Below are 16,607 nucleotides of genomic sequence, written 5' to 3' on the forward strand. Positions count from 1 at the left end.
GGATGAGAAAAAGCTTCAACAAACCCACACAGGCTGCTTTTTATCAGAGGTTTGTTTGGCCATCGGAGGGTTTTCTTGGAGGAACAAGTCAACAGCTGCTCTCGGACTGCGGTCGCAGCTCGTCTGAGCCTGTCTCTTGTCCTCAAGCTCCCTGATCCCGATCCACCATCGCCCCTCGTTGTGTATTGTTCAAATGAAACCAGGAATTTTTAGACTGTTTTTTGTGGAAACACACTGTACAGAGTAGCCTACAGGCTTACAGCAAATTATTCGGATGACAACTTGGGAGTGTTTTCTTTCTCCTTTCTTGTATTTCTGAGTGTTTATGAACGTGTTGGACCCAAGACTGTTGTCTGCAGCCAAATAAAATCAATCAAGCCCTTGGAGGATCATGTTTTGCTATATTTATCACACAGAAACTTGCATGTGGGTGGCTGTTTGTAAAAGTGAAATAAAAAGGGTGCATATATGTGTTTCCAATACGTGTGACAAACAAAGCTACAGGACAATAAAAAGAGCTGTCTGGCGGCGTAATTGAGTCAAGCGCCCACTCAACCTGCATCCATCCATCACTATCTTTCCTCCTTGAAGGCATTCTATTTCTCCTCTATACTGTGTTGTGCACTCTGTTTGCAAGCTGTCACCCACCCTCTTCCTCTCCCTCTCCACTCAGCATGTAATGATAGGTTCCTGCTCCTTGCATAAGCTCAATTAGTGATAATTATGGAGTGTTAACCCTCAGCCCGGGTTTAGAGTGATTTCCACTGGGTAGGTGGCCTCTTTGATGATCCTGCGTGAATAAAGCCGGTTGCCAGCAAGAGGAGTCCCCGGAGTCCCCTGCCGTAACCTAATTCAGAGAGTGTGTAATTGTGTGTGTGTGTGTGTGTGTGTGTGTGTGTGTGTGTGTGTGTGTGTTTCTTTGTCTCAGCCACTTCACTTCATCACTCTAAGATGCTCAGTGTAGAAGATAATACAGTTGATGTGATTTCCTGCATGGATGAAAGGGCGGAGGGTCAGATAGCCGCACTACTGATTCAATTCAAGACTTTTCAGCATTTTAGGATCGCCTTAACGAAATGAGAATTTGAATTTTTTTTTTCATCCAAGAGCAAATCTGTTCTGACAACAGTCAAAATGACACTGCCGTTGGTGCATTCACGGACCTAACTTGATAGCGTACGAATTTCACACTCGTCAACAGCATATACACCTGCGTTAGGCGTGTCGTTTCATTTAATTTGGAAATTAGTGGGAGCAAAAATTTGGCAAAAAGGTCTGGAAAAGTTTTGCAATTGTGCTTTCAGAACTTATACTTTAATTGTTATATAACACTTTCATTGCTGACTTAAGCAAGACTTTTCCCATCCTAAGCCTTTGTAGAGCACATGGGACTTTTATTTGATTTTAACACCGATAACATCCAATTACTGATGGGGACATTTCCAGGCAGGGGGACACATGACTACCTTCCCGACTAAAATTGGGCCCATGACCATCAACTGCAGCGGGTAAACATCAATGTGTTTTTCTTTGTTTTAGGTTCTTGTTTTGAGGAACAAAATAATTTTACATTTGACACAACAGAGGAAGGGCAAGCTTCATGTAAGACTAAATCAGATATCAGTATTTACAGTATGTTGACTTTCCAGACGTTTGTCTTGTAGTATTTAACAAATCCGGAGTGTACCCCCAGGCTGAGAAACATCTGAGGTTGTTTTCTCTGTGACGTGTGATGGCGGTACACTTCTGATCTGAACTTTCCACAAACCACCTGTCAATCAAGACATGTAGCTCGTCGATGGTGCATTTTCCCTGTATTTGTTTGGGGCTGACAAATTTCTTAGCCATATTGTAACAATTGATGGCAGCACGGTGGTGCAGTGGTCAGCACTGTCGCCTCACAGCAAGAAGGTTCCAGGTTTGACTCCTGGCTCCATCACGGGATCTTTCTGTGTGAGTCTCCATGTTCTCCCTGTTCCTGTGTGGGTTCTCTCTGGTACTCCAGCTTCCTCCCACAGTCCAAAGACATCAAGAGGGGACGAGGCTGATTGATACTCTAAATTGACTGTAGGTGTGACTGTGAGTGTGAATGGTTGTCTGTCTCTATGTGTTGGTCCTGTGATGGACTGGTGACCCGTCCAGGGTGAACCCCGCCTCTTGCCCGAAAGCCACTGGGATAGGCTCCACCCCCCCATGACCCTTAACAGAATAAGCGGAAGAAAATGGATGGATGGGTAACAACTGATCAAAAATTGTCTGACTGTATATTGTTATTTGTTTATTAAACCTATCATATCAGGACAGCTGCCAAAAAAACAACAACACTGTCTCTACCGCAAGAACACGTCACTTCCTGTTCAATAGGAGTACATTGTAAAAAATAACAAACCCAAAAAGCCCAGTGAAGGGGTATCACACCAGAGTTCAGAGCAGCTAATTAATTCCTCATTGTTCGTATCTTATCAATAATATTGAGGAGCTATATTGAGGCATGGTCCTGATGATTACTCTAGCACGAAATTACATGCAAATTATGACTTTTTCTTTTAGTTTAAATGACTACATTAAAGAAGAATCAAATCGAGCTATAAAGAGGCTTATCATTTGGTAAAATTATAATCTTTTTTTCTTGGTGTCTAATTCAGTTTATTGTGTGCTTGCTTGTCTTCATATGGAAACACCCAACTCAAGAGTTGTCTGCTCGTCTGAGACTCTTACTGTGCGTTCACACCGATTCGCATTCGCGCGAACAGTTTCCATTCAAAGTCTATGCAAACGCGCGAATGACGCGAATTTTCAGTCTGGCGGCGCGAATGTTCATAATCTAACTGTCCTGCCTGAAATGAGCTGAATAACTGTTTTGTTACCAATTGTAGGTTTACATGTTAGGACAAGACACCCGGGGTTCCTCAGAGGTTCACGTTGGGAATGGGTCAATTATGTTGTGTCTTTCCAGCCATGAATGGCTGGCATGTGCTCTGTCTCACCTCTCGCCTAAGTAGTCTCCGATGACAGTCTTATTGAGACCTTCACCTTTATAAAGGAACTGGGCGATGTCTTCGGGGGTGTGCTGGAGGAGGTCATTCTCCAGCAGGAACTGGATTCCCTGGAGAGGAAGAGGATGGCTGTTCATCTCAAACAAGGACAGGCGAAGGAAAATCAGACATTTCAAGGCTACTGGCACACTGGATGATAATTTTTACCAAATTCAGCCACTGCAGGATTCAAAAAGAGAAAATAGCACTACCTTTTTGGGATCCATGTTGAACTTCTTCCTGCCCATAGCGATCTGTTTGTTTCTCTGGGACGTTTTACTGGAACATTAAAGTACAGATACATTGGAAGAATCTGCTTACACCCTCAATAAGACTGAAAAAACACATCCTCAAGTACCTGCAGGTCAAACACAACCAATAAAATTTATTTATGGTCGCAACCGAGAAGAATACTCCTCATCTGCTCAATCCATTTTATATGTTTTCATGAGAAACACACACACTCATACACACACACACACACACACACACACACAGAAAGTATTGAAATAATTGGAAAGTAAACAGGAATTATGACATTCGCAGAAAATAGAATTAGAGCTAAATACACTAACTCAGATATGAGGATTAGCACATTCATACAGTAAATGAATGAAGCTAATTACAATAAAGAGCATCTCAGCTTACCTCTCACCGACACACGTCAGCTGCTCGATCTCTGTCATGACCTCGGCTATCTCAAACTTCAACCTCTGAGAGACAGAAAGAAAGAAAATGAACAGGGCAGTGGTAAAATGTCTCACGCCATGTGAGCAAAATGGGCGTCCAGACAGTGGATGGATAGTAGGTCAGTTTGCATCACTTATAACATGCTGACTGACCCACAGTGGATTAGCAAAAGGAGGTCAAAGATTATGAATCAAATGTAGACAGAATACTGCACGTTTTTAATTTTTTTTTTTTTTTTTTACACACATTTTTTCCTCATTTTCTGTTCGTTATACAGCCAACACACACCTCAATATCATCGAGCAGCTCTCTCTTCCTGCGTCGGATGTTGGACAGCTCATCCCTCTCCTCCAGGGACAGATCATCAGGAACTGAAACACATGATGGAGAAAACACAGCTAACCTTAAAGTCTCATTTGTATACGGTTCACGTTGCTCCCTCCACTCACAGCATCCCGCGAAACAGAAGAAAAAAAAAGATCAAAAGGAGAGTAATAGGATTGCTAAAGATGAGGGAAAACAGAAGCGAGCCTTAAATCAAATCTAGCACCTAAGAGTTCTTAGGGATCGCACCAGTGCTGGAAAAGCAGTTTAAAGATTCATCCTCTTCTTACAGTGAAGGGACTGCTGCAACACAAATCCAGATCCAGCGTGTTCACTATTAATTAACCAGGAAACAAGAAGAGGTGAAGGGTCTTAATTATTCCACTTGAAAGTGATCTGGAGCTACTCTCATTCTCCACTTGGCCCAAGGGATAATTCTATTAATAAAACCAATCCAGATTAAGTTTTCTTACATTAAACATGAATTTGTGATTTAACATGTCTTCTTGCCCTGAGGGTTTTTAAGCTCCAGGCAAATAGAGAAGGGGATGCTTTTCTTCAGCGTGTTTTCCATCTTCTAATATTCCAGTTCTATTTTCTACATTTTTAGCGGCATGTTGAGCCTTTGCAAACTCGCTCCAGCGAGGCAGCTAAAAGGTGCAACAGGAAAATGGCACGGGGCTGGTATCACAGCTTCGTACTTACGTGTTGCTAAGGAGAGATGAAAAAAAATAATATATCTCACTTGTTATTTTCCCTCAAGGGTGAGAGGCTGCACCAATTTAAGGGAAATAAGGTCAGTGGGCTCACAAGGAGGCGTTCAGCCCACTTTTAATTTGACAGCTTGTAAAAGGAGTTCAGGGAAGCCTCATATCAATGCAGATGGCGTTCACATTAACGCTGAGACAAAGGTACTTCCTAACTTACGTGTGTAATTGAGATGAGGGTCAGGTAAACTGCAGTGGAGGGATTTCCTCAGGCCTTGTTTTTAATGATTTAATTGTGGGCCATGTTTCATCCCCTCCATTGTGAATGTACAACAAAGATGTTAATTAGCGTTTATAACTGCTGGCCACCTCACAGCACTTACGCAACAACTGTGAGGACTGAGAATCTTGAAGCCAATTAGTGCTTGTGAAAAAGTTTGAAGGCTGTTCACTGCTTTTACGCTGTTCTTTTCTTTTTCTTCATCTCTGCCCAACATACTACGAAATTAGGGAAGCGCTTTCTGTCAATTAATCCTACAGGATATCTCACTTGGCAACGAGAAGGTACAGGAGAGGTGTCTTTAAGGGTTTGTATTTCCAGTAGTTTATTAGTTCATGAAATTCATCGTCTTTTTTGGTGACAATTGGATTAGAAAATCGATACTAAACTCTTGCCTGCCTTTCTGGCTTTCTGGTGTTTGTAAGGCTGCAGCTAGCTTTCATTTAGCTTAGCTTAGCATAAGAAACGAAAACGTAATTTTTGGGTCCAAGAGTTAAAAAAAACAACAACAGCTAAACAGCTAAATAATGAACTAAATAGCATGTTGTATTTTGTTTGTACCATGAGGTTTTGTTACCCTCAGACAGCAAAAGGCAAGCAGTTTTTCTGTTTTCGTTCTTGATGCGAAGCTATGCTAACTGGCTACTAGTTGTGGCTTCATAAGTAGTATCAATCATCTCATCTCATTCTCGGCTCCACAAAAATAACCGCATATCTCAAAATGTAGAATAATTCCTTTAAAATGACTGGTTTAATGCTGGAATTCAAATAAAATTAAAACTATTTGATAGCCTAATGATGTGTTGCATACCAGCCACCACTCATATGCTGGTAAATTATTCAAGTGGCGGGTAGATTAGCATTACCCCCCCCCCCCCCCCCCAAAAAAAAATACAAACCCAGAAACGTTTGAGTAGCTGGAAAATTTTGAACATTACCTGGCCATTCAGTCATCAGTCTACTAAAAACACAATTTGGAACCAGGATGTATGTGTTTGTTCTACTGCTGCCCCCTGTTCTTGCAAATGCACATTCTCATTTTAATGGCTATGAGTGAGCACAAATTCCTCAGCCAGCATTGTTTCCGAGGCGGCCGTGGAGCTAATGGCCCGCTCACTTGCACGGACAAGAAAAAGGGAAACATGGCAGACTATGTTTTAAATTCATTATAGGTAAATATTACTCTTTTTTTCTGATTTGAACTGCACAGACAAATACTCGAACCATTGATTTGTGCTTTTGACAAAACAAGAGCAGACAAAAATAATAAGTAGATCAATAAAAATGTGAAAAATCTTTATGTCTAGCTCTAATGTTTGGAGTCTTTTTTTAAATTTATTTTGAGGGGTGATGTGCTAACAGCATGCAGCTCCGTGGTTTCTGTTTGCCTGAGGCCATATATTAGCTAATGGAGATGACCAGTAGCTCCTCCTGCAATGTCCGTGATCCCAATCTTGATTTGGTACAGATCTAATGAAAACTAGATAATACTGCCATTAATGAAAGTTGACTACCATCAATGCCATTATCCTGTAATCCAGGCCTCTCTTACTGGATCTTACTGGTCTCTCAAAACACGCATTAGATAATAAAGTGGAGTATAAAATCAGTAGTAATGTCTTTACTCCAGTAGATAATCTTGTTTAGTGGTTCTACAGAGGTGGTCCACCAATTACATTATCAACACACATCCTTCAGTGACCTTCTGTGACTCATTTAGTAAATGAGTTGAGTGTCATGGGAGGAGACATCGGAGGTGTCGTTACCTCCAACATGTGCATGCTTGAATGATAATCAGCTAAAATCAAGTCAATGCTTCATAGTAAACAGACTTCAAGATGGTCAGATTGTCTCATGGTTGATTAGCATGAGAGTGCTCTCGGTTAAATGTGCAAAAGATTTTTAAAAAAAAACCAAAAAAAAAAACAAGCCAAGACTTGTATCCATTTTAGCCTGAGACATCGAAAGGAATGCATTGCATGAGAACTCTGAAATCCACAGTATCAAGCACTGGGTTGAGAGAGTCCAAAAGCTTTAAAATCCAACATGTGCACTACAGAACAAGAGGCTCTAGTAATTTCTCTCCTAAAAACAAATCCCTTAAAATCTACTTTTAGGAGTAAATCCCCTGCTGCTCTTCACACCCAAAACTAACAACTGTCCCTGGCAACCCACTGAAACCAGAGGCTTTAATGGCATTGAAATTAATGCAGGGACACTTTGGCACACTCAAATCCTCACAAGTCCACGATCTCCAGTTTCATAACATTCACAATGTTTATTTATTCATTCATTGTTACATACGCTCAAGATGTTTGTATGGCTGGACCGCCGGGAATCAAATTTCCAGTTCTTGTGAAATGATTGAAGTGACTTCCCTGTAACCAACAGTCCTACCCATGGCAAAGGGACACCAGCGAGGAGCTCATAGAGCTCAGAGGGAAAATCCCACACTCACTTGACATTGGCTTCGCTCCGAGTTTTCACTGACTCGTGTGAGAGGATTTATCCAGATCTACTGGCTTTAAACTGGTGACTTTACCACTGTAATGTCTTTTAAAGTGCTTTAAAAAAAAGATAACCCTGTTACTCTGGTTGGCCCGGCAGTACATTGCGAGGCATGCAAGGAAGTGGGAAAGCAGGGGAAACTTCCCTTCGGTCTTATCCGCCGCCCACCTCCCCCAGTCCCTCTAACTGTAGACAATGACACAGCCTGCATTAGAGCCTGGGTCATACAGATAGACAGACCGACATGGATAGATCTGCACATGCACACCAGGGCCAGCTGGCTATAATCCCACACACTCACCCTCCCTGTCACTCTTTAAACCCGCTACGTGCCTGTTCAAACAGAAGTGTGATGTACAGCAGCAAATACACAGATGTTGCAGCTGACCTGTCTTCCTTTAACCTACTTTGACTCCGAGCTGCTGGATAAAACGCAGTAGCGGTGGCTTGTAGCTGTCGGCAGAGGCATTTTTGGCATGAAGTCATACAGCAGGAATACTGGGTCATCAGCCCAAGGACCAATGGAGGAGGCAGGTCATTCATGTAAAGAGTATTTAGGAGCAGTTGGCATAAAATAATGAAAGCAGCAGAGATTTTTTTTTTTCCGTTCCTCCACACAAGGTTTTATCTATAATGTATACATCTGCATAACTTATCATGTTTGCGGTACCATTTTCTGTACGACAGCTGTAGTTTAACAACTCAGTTTATCGCTCTTCACTAGGTTGCTGTTAAAATCGAGGATTGCAATCCACTTGCATTTGTCTGCTTTAATAATCTAGAAACTTTGTGTTTGAGGGGTTGAAATTTTCACAATCAAAATGTTCCAAATCAACCCCCCAAATTCAATTTGCAAGAAGGAAACAAACACATCATCAGCAACTGTTAAAGAAGCAACTCAAAAAAATGATACTTCCATGAAAATGGCCGTGACATTATGCAGCGATAACCAATATAAGATAATTGCAAGATAATTCATCTAGGACAAACTTATTACACACAACAAGATTGCATAGATGGAATTAATTTGTATTGGTATTGTATTGGATTGTAGCATATTATAGCATATTTTGCAGGATTTTTTTTAATGATCTATTATCCTACCTGTTAATAGAGGCAGAAACTGACTTATTTATGCGGTGTATTGAATTAATGATTATTGGGCAATGGTGTATTTCAGTAATAATTCAGTAACAGCTGTCTTCTTCTCTTTGTGTGAGAACCAAAATTTGCGTAGCTCATGTGGTTTCTAGTTTTTAACAACCTCAGGGGTTACTGGTAGAATCTGGGGCTCGGGGAGCTGAAGAGCCCTCCAAATGATTGCTCTGGTTAATCTGCAGTTTTGGGGAGGGACCGCCTGTTGTGAGTGCATTTGTGTGAGCGTGTGGTTGCATAGAGGGTGGTCTGAACACGATGCCCTCCTTATATCACACATCTGCTCTGCAAATGTCAATACTGGAATTGACGGACCACTTTCATATGTCGACAGGCCAAAGTAATCATAATGTGATGATCTGATCATTGAAGAATAAAACACATGAATGTTTCTTCTGGCATCTGGGCAGGATGAGGGGTTTTCTCAGGCTAAGAGCAGGCCAAGAGGCTCTGCTCACTCAGGTCAATATATTCCCGTTGGCCATCCATATTCAGATATTTCCATTTAATTCTATCAAGGGTTGAAAAATATGGTTGAAAAAGGTATCTTTAATTTTTGCACTACATTAATTCAATGTCCCAGAATTTCTCTCAGACTTCTAACAAAAAAAATAACAACATACATACCCTTACATAAAGCTATGGCTTTTGAGTTCATCCATCATCAACCGCTTATCCTGTTTACGGTGACAGGGGGCTGGAGTCCCAGCTGTCACTAGGCAAGAGGCAGGATAACTCCTGAACAGGACTCAAGTCCGTCGCAGGACTCACATGTGGAGAGAGACAACAACCTCAGCCAGTGAGAGTCGTTGTCAGAAATTCCGAGCAGCAAGAACATAAATAATGCTACACAGAAAATGTTAGCATGCTAACATGGATGGTGGATGTGGAATAAATCTGCCCTCATATGGGGTAATGTCAAGAGAAGAGTTAACATGAACAGCCTCCTCCTTTCATGAATTTACAACTCTGCCACGGGTGAAATTGCTTGAGTTGTGACACACAAGTTCCGTTTGAGGGCAACAGAGCTGCTGTGCACTCGTTAGCACTAAATATTTAGCTGTGTCTCAGAGCACTGCCGAGCCACACGCAGCCTCATGTGGCTGCTAAGGATGTCTTGATAAAACATCTCATTGTTTTGTGCCTCTGAAATTCACACCTCACAGTGATGAATTCAGCTCATAAACCCTGCTCCTAGCAAGCAGACATGGATATGACAAACCATTTTGAAACGTGACATATGAAGGTTCATTTTCCAAGTCACACCTCTGCTGCTTCCTGCAGGCATCAAGTGATTGACAGAAAGCGGAATGAATGTCATACTCCATCTGATAAGAACACACCGGCCTCCACAATTGTGATGAATATCAAGCCTGAAACCCCTACGAGGTCTCTACACAACAACAAATAAAAACAAATAAGTTGGTTATGTGAAGAAGAGGTGGGTTGACCTTTCTTGGTCATAACAGCACACACATCTGCAATCCTGCCTACTTGGTGGTTCAGGATGTTCCTGGGATGGTTGCTGCAAAAAAAAAAAGCACTTGATTATCGCAGGCCACCCTGATCTCATTCACAATGAGACCAACTGACGTACAGGTACAGAAACCACCCACAAGATCGTTTTGGCACGGACTTCAACATCACTCTCTCTTTAAGCTGTATGGTATTTAATGTAAACCTGTCTACCTGCTGGATCTAAGACATTACATTTGTTTGCCAAGCCTCCTGACACAGAGCAGAAATGAAAATATACACTCGCTTTTAAAAAACATGCAGGAAATGAAATGGACGCATGCCAGGACATTTTATTAAGGTGAAAACGAGCCAGGAGTTGGTGTGGTTCTCAAGTTCTATCAAGCAGAAAGCCAAGAAACACACAGGATCCCTGAACCCCCCCCCCCCTTCCATCCTGTATGTATGGTCAGCTGGAACCCTGTTTTCTCTCCTTACACGAAAATTCAGTTTGGATTACTCAAATATATCTCTGCCGCCCTTCAATGCCTGCCCATGGTTCTCCCTGACTCCTGCTTATTTAATTTGCAATGCCTTTTGTCTCCCATCTGCTGCAAGTCTCGCACTTAAAGACCACGTCTCGACGGCTCAAGGCAATAATTCCAGGAAAGTATACCTCTATTCACAACAGCTGAAATTTTGCTTCACTGACGACCAGCTACAATGTCTTGTCTCCTACACACACACACACACACACACACACACACACACACACACACACACACACACACACACACACACACACACACTACCATGGTGATGGGAAAATGTCGTGAAGCCTCCCCAGTCTCTCTCCTAATCAGGTCCATATGTAGTCTCCTCTCTCGACTCTTGCAGTTCTCTAACAAGCCCAATCTCTGCACATCACTACACATGTGCGTCCGGGCCTTTGTCTACTGCTATAATCTACTGTATATTTAATCTTCTGATGTTGCCCCACAAACCCCATAATCTTGGTAGTCAAAATGAATTGCTGCTCTCCTCTCCCAAAATCTCCCCTTAAGCCCTTTAACAACAAAACAGGGCTGGCAGGGTCAACAACTAAGATTGGTAAGAGTAGATTTTGGCAGATTTCTTGGCATCTGTGTCAGCACACATCGGAGACGTATTTCGTCTAAATCGCTGCAGACATTCAGTTCAGGCTACTGGAGTGCTGCAGGTCATTTAGATATTGTGAATTCAATATGACTCAATGCTTTCAGAGCAAAAGAAATTTTTGCAGCCAGGCAAAAAAAAAAAGAAGAAAAAAAAAGACACCGACATGGAATCAAAATCTTTTAAAGTGATTGAGAGATAGATCTTCACTACAATATAGATGAAACTGACCTCATTCATGACTCTTTATTGAAGTTTCTGGTGATTTTGTCTCTCATTCTGGAAGAACTTGCATTTTTGGTTGCAAGTAAGGGATATTTTGTCTAGATAATCTGCTTACTGTTCCTTTTGTTTACTGTGTAAAAGTATTAACAACTAACTAACTAAGTGCATTCTTGATTATTATGGGTTGTTGAGTCACATTTGATCTTGGCTGTATTGGATTCTGGTAACTCTTTGCAATAAAGTTATATTAATAAATATTAGATATTGCTTATTTATTTCTAAGTAAACAGAAGCATTACTTTAGTATAATTAACCATTTTTTAATGCTACTTGGCAACCTTAAAGGGGAACATGCATCCCTTAAGTCCAGCCTCACCCTGCCTAACGTCACACAACCTCAGTTTTTCCATCCATCTTTGCTGCGACATGAACACTATTAGTTAACGATTACTAGACTCATGAGTTAAATTGCAAAAAGCACATGGTTAACTAAGCATTAAGTAACCATTATTAACCACTAATTGTTCAATCCACCTCTGATTCATTAACCCACAAGTGGACACCTCTACAAGCAGCATCATCCACAGATGCCCAGAAAGAAACAAATGCCTGAGCTGTATTTTCCTGCCGTCTAGCCATTCAACAACTTTGAGCCAGACAGCCTCAGATGACGAGCCACAGAGCAGCCAAAGCGCGCCCCAAGTGACAGCCTAATGTCCTCCCACACACTCACCCCACAGCCACAACAAAGAGCGCGCCCTAACCACATCAACTTAACCTTCTTACCAGCTAATCCCCTCAGAACCAGCTCGAGAAGCCACACATACAGTGAGTTGATTCGGCTTCCCAAAAAGCCACATAAGGTTGGGTTTCATGCCTGCTGGGGCGAACGCGATATGAAACAAGAGTCAGGCGTCCATTAGCTCTGAGGAGATGATTGCAAAAAATTCAGAGAAGAACGGCAAGGTGAGCATTTACGAGTCTGCACACTGGCACCGTGTGAAGCGTTAATAGTCCAGTTTTTATCATCGCACTCACACACCCGGTCTAAAGAGAGTAGAGGAATGGAGGTAAGGCTTTTCCTATTCACTGTTTCCCACGGTCAGACACAGAAGACAGTGCTGATTGAGTCACAACACTGACTCCAGGAAATATGGTCTATGAAACTTCGCTAGACCTCGTAAACAAGCATTTTGGCACATTTTTGGCATCTGTACCACCACAAACATGAAGCATGTTTGGCTTAGGAACCTTAGACCTCTTCATTCTGTCTGTAAAACTACAGAAACATTTAAAAAGGTGTCTACTATTCATTGAAATGGTTTAATACCCCTTACTGCTCAGTGGTTTATTCAGACTACAATAATCCCTTGAAGAGAAAAGAAAAAAAAAAGAGCCAAATGTTGTGATTCATGGCCTCCTTCCAGCTGTTCAGTGAGCTGCTTTACAACCAATTTCTGTGTTTTTTCCACATCTCCATCCAGCTATACGGTGATGCTAAAATAAGAGACGAGTCATAAAAACACATTTCTCGTCAGTTCATTCATTTGGAGGTCCAGCCCTGTCTCATCTGTAGCATGTTAACAGGGCAGAGAAGCTCCACCTCTGATTAGCAAACGCAGTAAACATGTACTAATGAATCCCATGCTACAGCCGAGTCCCCCAGATAATACACCACAAAACTGTTGACAGTTTCATTCAGCACGTAATGGGTCTAGCTAAGGACTCTAAGTCCAATGCGAAGGAGGTTAGACTGGGCTCCTGCCTGTCGTTCAGCACCACATTTCTCCACCCATGACGTCCCCTCCTAAAAGAACCATTTCTGGAACTAACATGGCTCCCCCCCCCCCCCCCCCCAATCTGCACAGGAACTACACTTGTAAATACCAACACGATTGTTGATTTTTTTGTCTCCTACAACAAAGCACAACCCAAAAAGCGGATGTTATTATCCATTAAACAGGCACGTTATCAGTTGTCATCACCACCGTAAGAAAGCCTCAGATGGGCAAACCCCAGTAGTCCAGTTGTTCATCATGAGTGATAATCAGAGACAAACCACTCCTGGGTTCACAACACTTCTGGAAACATGTCGTCTTTCTAAAGGAAATAAATCTGTTTTGAAGGATGATTTTGTTTAGTGATGTTAAGTTATGGCTCCAGGTGTGTTTAGACACACAAAACACTTGGGAAAGCTTAATAAAGGAAAAATAATGGAATGTGTCATGTTAAGTGACATGTTACAGTACATTGTGTTACGGTACATTGTGTTACGGTACATTGTGTTACGGTACATTGTGTTACGGTACATTGTGTTACGGTACATTGTGTTAGGCTGTGCTGTGTTGTCATTTGTTGCGTTGCATATGTGTTGTGCTTATATCGTATACATATTATGACAGTCTTTCATTGCGCTCTCACGTTACATTCTTGCATTGTGCTCTTATGTTACGCTCTTTATGTTACACTGTTACATTAGGGTGTATTGTGTCGCGTTGCATTGTGTTACACTGTGTTGCATCGCGTCGTCTTGATGACAAAATCAACAATCAAAAGACAGAGTTGGATGTGAAACATATGGTTGTGATTTCTGACATCAGCAAAAGATTGTAGGGATTAAATGAATACTTTTATATGATTTTATTCCATAAACTGCCCTGAAATCACATACAAGTGTTACATGAGACTTACTAGAAGACAAATGTTGAGATAATGGACGCTTCATTTTTGGACAGAAGTGCTGTGCAGTGAGAGAGGACTTTCACAAAGACAGTCAAGAGATTCAGACTTGATTTTATGTATTTGCCACATTACAGGGCTGTACAGACAGTAAAATGAGCTGAAGTGCATAGGGTGCAAGAGCGCAAATGTTTCAGTCCATGTTGGATTTTCCACAGTACGAGATAATGCACGCATGATGAGTCACCCTGTATGAGGGGACAAATGGCTTCCAATAGGGGACATATATCTAGGAATACATGATAATAAGATGAGGACAAGGCCTTTATTTCATTGTCACTTTGAGGCAGAAATACACAAACACACGGCATATTGCGGCTGAACAGCCTGTTCTGGGTTGACAAGCTCCTCTTGATGAAGATGTAACTTAACTTTAACTGCTGCTGGAGACAAATTTAGCTCTAAGTGACTGTGTGTGATAGCAGCATATCAAGGTGTGCATGTGAACAATGTTAAGTGGTTTATACGTGTGTGCGCGGAGGCGACGGCGTGACGATGGGAGTGTGGCTCTTAATTAGTTTAACATTTATGGTAAGTTATCTGAATAATTCATACAGCACAGGGCTGCACATATTCCTTCCCAGACCTACTTTTCCAGTCCGATTACAAACAACATGTCTGTGCGCTCACATGACGGCTGCTGTCTCTCTGACTGTCTGTAGCTAAGCGCTTGCTTTACATGGCATTTTTCAGAGAACATTTTAGTGATTGTGACATGGCCATGGTGAGTTTTTGTGGTTCAGAATAAAAATAGTACAAGTAAATATTGAGACCACAATGACACACACACACAGTTGACTTTCGCTAGAAGCAATCTAAGTGAGTGTCTAAAATAATAAAGATTCTTCTCTTTGAATCATGGCAATTTGGCCGCAGAGTGTGATGACAGAAACACCAGGACTCCTCGGGGACTACGCAATGGAGTGCAGCACTAGAACCCATTTACACACAAGTAGAGTTAAGCCTAATGAAATGAGTCAAACTCAAATTTGGGGCAGTGGGTCTTGGTTCAGGCTTACTCACGTTGTTATCAAGCTGGGGAAAAAAAATGTCCAAGTTAAGCAGAGGGAATTTGGTAGCTCTGCTAATTTCTCACAGTTTAACTGGCAGCGTGTTATCAGGCTCCATTTGTTTACACAACAAGGCCTGCAGGACCTTTGTCACACAAGGGTGGTTTGGATTATCTACCCAGAGCCACATCGCATGTGTGTTCCAGGACTTCATTCATTCTCTCACTCATTCATTCATTCATTCTCACGGCATCATCCTCAATGTGGGTCAAGTAGTCTCAAAACTGAAGACTGACTGTGTGCCATTTTATGCACCTATAATATTCCATAATTAGCAAGAAGCAGTTTTCTTAAAATGAAATTCATCAGATTTTTTTTTTATATGACCCCCCCCCCCCCACTCCGGTCTATGGACGGCTCCTTCTTATCTTATCAATTTGCACCAGTTTGCAGACTTCAAATGCCAGATAGTGAGAGCAACTTCAAAGCCTTACAGCAAGACATCAAACAGATGGAAAAGGTGAATGCAAGGAAAAAGAAGTGTTTCATCAACGTTTCTAAAATAGTAAGTCTGAGGACGGAGAGCACAACAATGGGATGATAAAATGTCCCTGCTTGTAGCTACATTATAAAATGTTTGTTTTTCCTTAGAGCAGGAATCACAGCAGCTCCATACTCTCATCACCCATCTGTAGCGCCCATCCATCCCTGCACACGGACTCAGGCTGAGGCTTGGGGGTGGGGGGTGGGGGTGGGGGGGCAGTATGGGGAAAGAAAACGAGCCTTACCGTGATTGTCCTCATCCATTCTGGTGACAGGGCAGTTTTGAAGAAGGTGTGTCCGGCTTGAAGCTCCTGTGAGGTGGACCTCGCTGCGTGATTAGGGACGAGGTTTTCTTGGTGTCCCGGTGTTGGGATGACAGACGATTTGAGTGAATCGGTAAAATGTCAGCGGTGAAATTAGAAGAAAAAAAATGGAGGACGTATAAATCACTGTTTGTGAATAATAAGGAGGTCCTTAGTTGTGAAAGGAGGTGTTTTAAAATAAGTGTGTGGCTGCGACGATGAGACACTTCTCCGTCTTTGCTCCATCCTCATCTGCTCCGACTGCTTTCACATTCGCTACTCAGAGACCCAGCGCGGATACGTCATTAAGCCCCGCCCACGTGCGCGCGCGACACACACACACACACACACACACACACACACACACACAATTCACAAACAATAACAACAACAGCAACAGCAACAATTTCATGCAGGTGATTGCAGGATTGTGTTTTCACGGGGCCACTGTTCCGTATCTTTCACCTTCCCCTGTGAGC

General features: G+C 42.1%; 1 protein-coding gene across 1 annotated transcript in view; it reads right to left on the bottom strand.

Moving 5' to 3' along the window:
• Window positions 1-16,376, bottom strand: part of LOC147239419 (cytohesin-3-like) — a 31,223-nt gene extending 14,847 nt beyond the window's left edge. Inside the window, exons 1-5 of the mRNA XM_086195083.1 lie at window positions 16,072-16,376; window positions 4,014-4,096; window positions 3,684-3,748; window positions 3,248-3,314; window positions 2,988-3,106 (exon numbers count right to left, since the gene is read on the bottom strand). Of these exons, the coding sequence (XP_086051209.1) occupies window positions 2,988-3,106; window positions 3,248-3,314; window positions 3,684-3,748; window positions 4,014-4,096; window positions 16,072-16,090 (353 nt within the window). The 5' untranslated portion in view covers window positions 16,091-16,376. The remainder of the gene's footprint in view (window positions 1-2,987; window positions 3,107-3,247; window positions 3,315-3,683; window positions 3,749-4,013; window positions 4,097-16,071) is intronic.
• Window positions 16,377-16,607: the final 231 nt, after the last annotated feature.

This window comes from Aulostomus chinensis, chromosome 23, assembly GCF_037954235.1.
Source record: "Aulostomus chinensis isolate RoL2024-O1b breed Wild chromosome 23, RoL_Achi_v1.0, whole genome shotgun sequence".
In the NCBI taxonomy this organism is placed as follows: Eukaryota; Metazoa; Chordata; class Actinopteri; order Syngnathiformes; family Aulostomidae; genus Aulostomus; species Aulostomus chinensis.